The sequence below is a fragment of the Sphaeroforma arctica genome (genome assembly GCF_001186125.1).
Source record: "Sphaeroforma arctica JP610 unplaced genomic scaffold supercont1.1972, whole genome shotgun sequence".
Lineage (NCBI taxonomy): Eukaryota > Ichthyosporea > Ichthyophonida > Sphaeroforma > Sphaeroforma arctica.
In genome coordinates this window covers 1-9,680 of record NW_014038586.1, presented here as the reverse complement: position 1 = coordinate 9,680, position 9,680 = coordinate 1, and the positions used below count along the sequence as shown (strand labels likewise).

The 9,680-nt window shown below is 43.8% G+C and overlaps 2 protein-coding genes across 2 annotated transcripts; one reads left to right on the top strand and one right to left on the bottom strand.

The window, feature by feature from the left end:
• The first annotated feature begins 835 nt into the window (after window positions 1-835).
• Window positions 836-6,070, top strand: SARC_11950 (hypothetical protein). The gene is made up of 9 exons (XM_014293956.1): window positions 836-999; window positions 1,236-1,478; window positions 1,773-1,909; window positions 2,193-2,309; window positions 2,721-2,837; window positions 3,088-3,163; window positions 3,401-3,588; window positions 4,012-4,137; window positions 4,368-6,070. Exons 1-9 carry the CDS (start codon window positions 897-899, stop codon window positions 5,721-5,723), a joined length of 2,463 nt encoding a protein of 820 aa, XP_014149431.1. The 5' UTR covers window positions 836-896; the 3' UTR covers window positions 5,724-6,070.
• A 707-nt stretch (window positions 6,071-6,777) lies between these two features.
• Window positions 6,778-8,739, bottom strand: SARC_11949 (hypothetical protein; the record flags this gene model as incomplete). The annotated part of the gene is made up of 5 exons (XM_014293955.1): window positions 6,778-6,913; window positions 7,194-7,329; window positions 7,938-8,013; window positions 8,190-8,369; window positions 8,666-8,739. 5 exons carry the CDS (start codon window positions 8,737-8,739, stop codon window positions 6,900-6,902), a joined length of 480 nt encoding a protein of 159 aa, XP_014149430.1. The 3' UTR covers window positions 6,778-6,899.
• Window positions 8,740-9,680: the final 941 nt, after the last annotated feature.

Below are 9,680 nucleotides of genomic sequence, written 5' to 3'. Positions count from 1 at the left end.
TAGACACACACACACATATATATATATATATATATATATATATATATATATACATTTATATATATTTATATATGTATATATGTATATATATATAAATATATATATATTTATATATTTTTATGCATATCTGCGCTTTTTGGTTTCCCGTTGTAGTCGTTTTGTGTTAACTCTGTTCCCTGTCTAAACGTTAAAAATGGAAATGTAGAATCATTGTATATACGTTGTTATCACACTTACTAAGTATTGGTAGTATACATGAGTAGGCGCACTTATGTATGCAATTTGACATATGCCCTTATAAATCTTTCCAATGCTCTCATAAGTTGTTGAATTTTGCTTATACGGTTGACTTCTTGTACATCATTTCGTAACTATCTTGTTTTTAGAGCTTCTATCCATATGACGGCTTATACGGTTGACTTCCTGTACATCATTTCGTAACTATCTTGTTTTAGAGCTTCTATCCAAAAGACGCGATTCATGAGTCAGCTATTATAGTGGTTTATTTGCGCGATCTCTTCCTTAGTGTAATATGACATTCACATGTTATCTTTGATGTACTACGGATTTCCAAAATAAAAAACGGGTCAGGTATTTCTAGCTTATAAAACTTTTCAGATTTAAAATATTTTTTTTAAATATTCGCGTCTGTTATCGTTTCAAAGCTTAACAATGGCCTCAAAACAACACGTGGCATCTTAGAAACACCTCTTTCTGTATCGACACGCTTCTACAGTTCAGGAATTTCTCTGTTTAGTAAGCTTTGCATCTGTGTTCTATGTAATTGGCAATCCAGTATGCGCTCATTACGTCATTAAATCTTCTGCCCTCTTTAGGAGATCCATATCAAGGTCCTGATTGACCAACAGAATGTGGGTGGAAGTTATTCATCCTCGATGATGTCTATCCCTATTCCGGAAACGGATGAGAAGGTCGAAGACACTGACGAAATCTATGGCAAAGCACCCAAAATCTCTTCACATTACATCCGAATTATGGGTATGTTCAATGAAATCCAGCACATTCGATTTCTGCCCAGCTACACCGTTTTGTTTTCACACACAAAGTTCCTAGGTATGAGGTCTTCGTTTTGAATTCGACTCCTGTGTAATCATATATCAAAGTTAGGCTGGTTCTTGGGTACTAGTTTGTCCGCCTTAGTGACGTATGAGCTGTTCAACATTTGTGGGCTGCTCTTTAACTATTTGTGCTGTTAAATACAAACTTTAAAACAGATCGCTACCTTATTACTGACCGAGTGCTATATGATGCGGACTCGGATGATGAGAGATGGGTCGAGAACTTTAACACAACGCATCAGTCATCCAGTCGGAGTGTGTCGATCGATGAGTTCGAGCGGCTGTTCGACTTATTAGAGAAGTCATCTCCGTACGAAGAGTTGATTGAATATGGAGAAGCCAAGAATCTTCTAAACTGCGAGGACTTGATCGTCAAAGCCGTATATCAGCTCTGGAAGGGTACGAACATTTATATTTGGTAGTTTGACCTATTTGATGAGCAAATTGAGCGCCGAGTGTTTTCGAAATTTTTCTACCACAGTCAGTGTATCTACTTATATCGATATTTCATCCTCAGATTCTGAATTGTGAGCAAGCTGGTAGAATTTCGTGTATGTATATAAGTGATCATGTTTGATGTTTTTAAATAATACTCTCCGATGTACTGGAGCGATGCTTATGTTAATATAGTCACACATATAAAGGTCTTAATTCTGGTATCCCTACTGATTTTGAAATCATCTGTCCATGCAGATAAGCGAAGGGCGCGGATGTCGAAGCCGCTGCGACCGACGATCAAATTCGATCCACATAACGACCCAGATTTAGCACACGACCCTTATGTAGCGTTCAGGAGGAGGTCAGAACGGCATCGCATCAAAACTAGAAAGGTATCCGATGGCGATACAGATTTGGCTTGTTGTGCGTTTGCGTCTAAAATTGGCCTGTAGATAGTCCGGGCTGGCTGATAACAAATTTGTATTTTGCAAAACGGTGATATGATCGTGAAATTGTGCGGATGCAAAGGATGTCTATCGCAGTATACTTATCGTTTCCGCTATGATTGTGCGTACTCAAGGAAGGGCAGCCGCAATTCTTAGTCAACGATGTAAAGTTATGGCTTTGTAGTCCACTCGTCGTACTTACCACTTAGAATTGTCATTGTACCTGCAGCACCAGAAGCAAGACGAGAGCAACTACGACAAGATGCTTAAGCTTCGTCGAGATTTGGACAAGGCGCTCGTATTACTAGATCTTGTCAAGAAGAGAGAACGGTTAAAGGCCGAGTCGGTATGTTTTATAATCACTCGATGCAACAACGTGCGCTGATATGATTTTCTGTTTTATGGCTATTTCGCAGTGTATAGTAAATCCAGATCTTCCAGTGGGTTAGCAGGCATCCGCAATAATCTGAATGACATATTGACAGCCTCAGATGCTATTGACCATCACTGATATAGTGTTGCTGGGCTGAAGTACCGAATTTTGAGCTCTGGGGCGCAACTTCAGGCTCAAATATGATTATTCTACCGTGTTAGTGTTTAGCATCCCACGTGCTGATATCTTTCAACTGGAGTGAAATTAGGTGCATTGTATAGACTCCGTTCGAATCTAGATATTGCCACGGCACTGAGTGGCCCCGCATAATCCGAAATTATCGCTTTGAGCGCTGTTGACCTATTCCAAACATCCGGTCTATAGGTGCGGCACGCGAAGGAATGTTTGCAGAAGCGATACGAACTGAACGATTGGTCTGATCGTTTGTTTCTACCGGAGACAGGGGGACCGGATATTGCTGATCTATCACCTTCACCTACGGTATGCCTCGCTTGACATCACAAATCATCAGGTCGCTCTTACTATCGAGTTCGCAGGTCAATTGGATGCCAGTATCGTATTTTTTGTATTTGTTCTAGTCTCAATATGTCTTTGAACGTTGTCAAAGACATATCTCTGGATGATGAGGGGGAAAATCGCACAAACAAAGAAAATATCGCTGTTATCCCAAAGCCGATTTTGTATATTCAATGTACTTATTATGATACTGTTGTATAATTTGTTTCGTCAGACAATCAAGAAAATCCGCACTGGGCATAAGAAAGACCGGGAATCGAGTAAGAGGAAACACAAAGAAGGACCGCGCTGTAAGTAGTCACTAGTGCCAAAAGTCTCGTTCAGCTTTCTCGTTTTGGCGATAGTTTTACCACCTTGCCCTACACGGAGGCGTATGCAGCCTCGCCAGCATCTTTTGTTTCACAATTACCTATTATGTGTTGTGGTATAATATTTTCGTCAGTATTTGCGCTACTTGAGAAATGTGGCGCTTGCGAAGTTGGTGCTATACCATAGCTAAAATATTTGATTTTGTCGCACACGTACAGTACCCGTAGCAGAAAGCGATATCGAGGAAGTCAAGCCTTCCTTGCTTAAAATTAAACTACACAAACCCTCCGAGAATCCATATGTTGTAAGGAAGATCAAAGGTATCTCATTCTCCGTTGGTCGCGGCCTGGGTTGTCCAACAGCAATCAAATCGCCAGCTGTGGCCTTTGGCTACACGCCCCTGAAGGTATGTACGGTGCTTGTATATTGGCAAGTGGTTTGTCTACGCATCTATACTATGTGCTCACTGTGGCGTATAGACATATGGGTGTACGCATTGGACCAGCATATGCTGCGTGCGTCTTCTATCGACAGCTGTAACATGTACATCGGTATTCTGATGATTTGCCTTATTTTATGAATACTCCTGCCAGTATCTTGGTAATGGACATTTTACCTCAAGCATATTGGCACCTTCGAAATTGTCTATTAAAGCCAATACGCTGCGGATTGCCCATTCGCGGTAGTTGGCAAGGATGAGAATAGGAATCATCTTGGACATATTTTTAATTGCATTAGAACACGCTGAATGGCATGATCGCCGTTTTGTCTTTTATCTCGTCCCTGTGATCTCATCTGGCTGTCATCCTAATCCGCAATCGGCTCACAGGGCATGCCAAACGTGAGGTGCGCAAGGCGTCGAATTGGGCGGGGCGGTCGTGTGTTGTTCGACAGGACACCCACATGGGCAGCCGAACAATTCTCCGCAGACCCGAAATACATCGATCCGTTCGTGGTACGTAAATAATAGAGTGCCGCACTAGACATCGTAATCTCGATTGGGGGTTTATCTCGCTTAGCTGTTTTAATGTGAGAATCTGTTATTTGGCATACGCTTACTCGCTCGATGCATGTTTGTTATCCCTTACCGTGAATAATATCTGCTCACCGCTTCAGACTCGTTTGTATCAGTCGTTGCTAATAGCTTTTAGCTCCGTGACTTTCACGTCTCGACCAATTAAACAGCGCCATGGGCCGTTCGAGAATCTAGTCCGCAGACAAACATCGTCAGTGGCAACGCCTCAGATGACGAACTCGATACTAAAAATGTCAGCGGTCGTGGATCACCGAATACCCGGTCCAGTCCGGCCAGCAGGTCCCATTGGGACCACACAGGTGCAATCACAAAATATAAATAGTAATAGTAATAGTATTAGTTATAGTACCAAGCAATCACACCCGCTCACAGCTCAACAACAGCAGGCATACCCACATACATCAGCACAGAGGGTAGAACATTCGGGTGCTAATTCGGCCCAAAATCAAGCGTTGGGTGGAGCAACCCACTCCCTGACAACTTCATCGGCCCCTTCGGACCAGCAACCCGTGCAGACACAAAGGTTAGCCACAACACAAAACACTGCAGACCAACTGAACAGTTCGTATACTCTGCCAACGGGTCAGCGGCCCACAACAGCCCTACTGGCGAATTCTGGTGTGGGTGGGAGTTCGTCAACGAATACAAACACAACCACGAATACGAACCTAAGTTCTAACACGAACCCTATCTCAAACCCAATCACAACTGCGAAACTGATGGCGAGTACAAAATCATGTACGATAACGAATGCTACAAGTGCTGCGGCTTCGTCTGTCCCACAGAGTGCATCCTCTGTCAGCCAGGTACAGCCTGGGCATATCGGTACTCAACTAGGCGGTGTGAGTAGCCTCGCTAGCACGACTCCGGCGGTGGGCGCGTATAGTTCTACATCCACATCTGCTGGTCAGAGTGCAAGTAGAATACCGAGCTCTAATGTGTACTCACAACCGTACGCAACAACATTGGTCAATAGACCGATCCCCCAGGATCAGGAAAATACTACTGCGGATGGGTACGATAGCGCACCTACGATGAGTGCTGTAGACGGTACTGTTCGAGGTCAGAGTTTGACACAGGCACAAGCAACATCAACCGCAGATGCAAATTTGAACCCCAACCAGGCAACGTTCAATCACGGGGGAAGTGCGACTAAGATGAGTTCGGATACGCCAATGACCACAACTGCAGCTTCGCAACCAGTCGATAGCCAATCGTATGCGGCACTCTCTGCTCAGCGAGCGCAGCCCCAACAACAACAGCAGCAGCAGCAGCTCCATGGAAACCATGTGAACAACCTGAATGCAACCTCCAACGCAGCAACCTCAGTTCCTTACAACTCGATCTCGCAAATTCCATCCATGAACAACAGCACATACACGTCGCGGCAATCATCGTTCGGAGAAACGTGTAGTGACGGATCACAACCACAGAGGACGGCCAGCAGAAGTGCCGTCGCCGCGGTTGCTTCTAGTGTACCTAGCATGTCTCAGTCTGCGATGTAGAGTGTGACACCACCTGCCCACACAGATGCGAGCCCTGCAACCTCGGGCTACCCTGTCACGACTCAAACTGCATACTCGACTGTTCAAGCTTCCACCACAAATCCTAATCTCCCAACGCAAGCCACCGCACCCGCCACGGGCGTTAATGCGAACGGTGCGGAAACTAGTGCGATGGATCTACCAGGCGGTACTCCTACTGCAGTTGGTGTGAGTTCTGTGTCGGTCAGTGGGGAAGGGGTGGATACATCGGGCGCAGCGACAACTCAAATACAGCCAGATAAGGACAAGCCTAAGACCGACTCACGAATGGACAGCACACCGGGAAGTGAATACACCAACGGCCAATTGCCGGCTTCGGAAACCGCGGGAAAAAGTTCACAACAGCGTTTCCTCATTCAGAGCACGGATTAGATTGTTTGATAAGAATATTTGGTGCTCTCACTTTGGGCCACCCATCGGACAGTGCAATTCTGATGCTGCCTACTCTAGAGCGAGAATCAGGGTATCCGATAGGAAAGAAATCAGTGGTCTCTCATATCGTAGGCTGCCGACGAACAAAGAACACTCAAAGCTGCCCGTTCAATTGGCGGCCTACTACAAAATTACGGAAATTAGTCGCGTGTTGAGTCCGGCGCCTGTAGGAAGTTTGATGCACTGCACAATTGAAGATGGAAGGTGCCCTTGGCTTGCTTGGCAACGGCACGAGCTCGACTTGCGGTAATGAATACCAGACCTACTTGTGTAGCTGTTCATGTCAACCAGTGGGGTCTGGGGATGCTACTCCGTGCCTGTGTTCGCGCATGCTCTGTATACCGTTTGAGTTGGAGATATACCGTCCTGCGTTGGTGGATATTCTCGATTGACATGACCGTACGTCAGCAAATTTCGAGCGACAGTAAATACTGCGCTATTCATAGATAGTATATAGCCAAGCACAGTATATTATTAAACTGGCCAGACTCAGTCTGCGAATACGATTGTGATCATTTCAAGATATTATCATAATATCGTTGCGGTGATCAGGTGAAAAGGCAGAGAGGGGGGTTTGCAGGTCCACGCGCTCATGTATTTTATTATCTGTTATTCATTCTCGACATCATATCGGATCGACAGCTGTGCTTGTTTAGATCGTCTCAGATTTCTAGTCCTAATCTGGGGTGTTGTTGTCGGGTCCGATCACATGATTTTCTCTGTTAAATCAGGCTTTAGATTAGAACAGGAAATTTTGCCAAGGCAACTACTACTTTCACATGGAATACGATTCGGCATGGGTGATGTCTATACATACTGCTGAGAACCGGAGCAGTGCTCGTGGTGTCTTCTCGACCTGCACATACTTTCAATGGGCTCACATGCCATTGTGATCATAGCAATAGCTAGGACATGACTCGTTGCGATCAGGTATACTGAAAGCGGGACACGTGTTGAAGCGAGACTTTACACACCGAGCAAGAGGTTCAAACAACACACCCGCTCTGTCGATTTGTCGTTCCAGGGCCTGCACAATACTGGTGTGCATATCCAATTGAAGTAATAGCTCTCCAATTGCGTTCTCTACTGCCCTCATTTCGGCTTTCTTTGCTTCAGTGCTTTGGGTCGGACCTTCCTATATATTCACGCGTTTGAAGTTTTACGGAACATCTCTTAAAATATATTCGAATTTCTGCCATACGCGTACTATTTTTGTATTTAAATTCCCGTCGTGACAATGAACTAAACATATTTCACAGATGTTCGTATCAAGCGCAAAAGCAACGAACTCCCAATTAGTTCTGTTCGGTCTAACACAGTTGGTTTGTATAAAAATCCTGGATGCTCGTATATATGAAAGTCACAATTCCCTGCGACCTACGCGGGAATATCTAATAGCGCACAAATACTACGATAGGTGAGTTTGGTACGATGTTGAGTTTGATAGAATTTGATTGATTAAACCCTCAATTTTGGTTCGTGTGGACTACACCTGTGTTTTGCCCTGCAGAACGATCATCTCCCTTCGGCATTTCACGACTCGGATTAATAACCATTGCATTGTTCTAACATAGGTTACAACCACTTGCACAACGGGTTGGGATATAGAATGTCTACATTGTACCGCTAATACGTTTGGTTTGTTTTGGCTCGGATGAATAACCGTTGCATTGTTCTAATATAAGTCACAACGACTCGCACAACGGGTTGGGATACAGAATGCCAGCATTGCACCGCTCATACCTTTGGTTTGTGTTGTAGGGTCGCGTTTATTCCCATCCTGAATTTGTCGCTGAGAGACTTCTTGCGTGTCAATGTGCTGCACATTAGGTGAAACACCATTACAAAAAAACCCGGTGAGTAGTATAAGTATATTCATAATTCAATCTGGGTCATCAATCGTCGCAACTAAATTCGTATATACTTTTAACTGATCACGATTTCCCATTATGATGCGCTGTTTGGTGCTTGACGTCGCGACAATATTATACATACCCAGCAACCTGACCGCTGCCGGTTGATGAACGATTCTGTTGCTTTTTGTCAGCATCGTCATTGCTTTCGCCTGCTGTAGCGTCTTCTGACTGGCCAGTATTTGCAGATTTACTTTCTGGCGAGAAGTCGAATTTTTTCTTTTGGGTAGTCCAAGGTGATATTGTTTCGCTACTTGCTGAACTGTAGATTACGGGTGAATGAAAAATCGATGCGTAGGTGCATAAAAGTGCTCAATGAAGATATATCTATGAAGGTCCACTCTGCACGTGCCACTGTCAAAAGCATTGGCAGGCAAACTTCTACCCCAAGGATTCCCTTACTCAGAAAATACAAGCATTTTCATCTGAATACAGGAAGCTAGCAAAGATGTTGCTGCGGAATAACTCGCCGGCAAATGATCGATATGAATCCAAAATAAAATACAATACGAGACGAGGGAACGCATGTGAGGGAACAAGCCGCTTCTTGATACTCACTTCATGGCCGCGGCCATCGTAGCGATTTCAGACGACTTGCTGCTGACACTTGCACTCCTCGCCTTCACGTTCATAGTTTGTCGCCTGCACATGTTATTAGTGAAAAGTATTTCATTCTGATTCAGCTGCAACCTACGATATACAACATAATATCGTGCGCAGTACGGTGTGTGCTTAAACACATATATTCCTCCGCCAGATATTTATGTTCGTCCTCGATATACTGTAAACTGAGTTGGCGTTATTGGAGAAAGAAGCCGCTTGAATGACTGTTCGCATACCTTAAACTTACGGCCCGTCCAATCTTTGACAGAGTGCCTCCCTTAGTAGCAGACTCTGAACATTTGTCTGTGCCACGCATTTTTCTACTTTCCGTCGAAGTCATTGATGCCGAATCTTGGCTGAGACTATCTAAACTTGTTGCTGTACTTCTGGGCTTCGTTGTTAAACCTACTGCATGCCTGCATTGATTGTTCAACCATTGTCAGCGCTCATGTGTGCCGAAATTTTGAGCTAGACCGACACAACGTAAACCAGTACAAAGTGCAAACTGACGCATACTGAGTAGACGGCGATCTTGAGATAGTACTTTCATTCACTCACTACTTGGTGAAGTAAGAGATATAACCCTTTAATACACTAGTAAGATGGTAATTGACAACTATCGGGTGATAGTGCAATGCGGCCGTAATACTAAGACAGATATAATTTCGAAACTATACAAATACAGTGAAACAAATATACTTGCAAGCTTGAAACATAAGTTTATGCACGTTGTTTTAATCAATTACACATCTTTACAACTCTGAAAGTGCAGACATCTGTGTTGTGGCACATTTGAATGCTGGCAAGTGTATTTCAAATTTTGGTAGATGCAATAGATTATATCTATTGTATATATTGCTTATATTTGCATAATATGTTCGATATAGCCTATACGTACTGGTTATACAGATACAGAACGATATACATTTATATCTACAACAAAAGCTTCTTATATAAAACCGTATACAAT

What these genes read in the sequence shown, in the direction of transcription:
- SARC_11950 (XM_014293956.1), top strand. Translation starts at nt 897, where the DNA reads ATGATGTCTATCCCTATTCCGGAAACGGATGAGAAGGTCGAAGACACT. An exon ending in ACATTACATCCGAATTATGG is followed by an intron (nt 1,000 to 1,235) that starts GTATGTTCAATG and finishes ACTTTAAAACAG; the next exon opens with ATCGCTACCTTATTACTGAC. An exon ending in ACACAAAGAAGGACCGCGCT is followed by an intron (nt 3,164 to 3,400) that starts GTAAGTAGTCAC and finishes GCACACGTACAG; the next exon opens with TACCCGTAGCAGAAAGCGAT.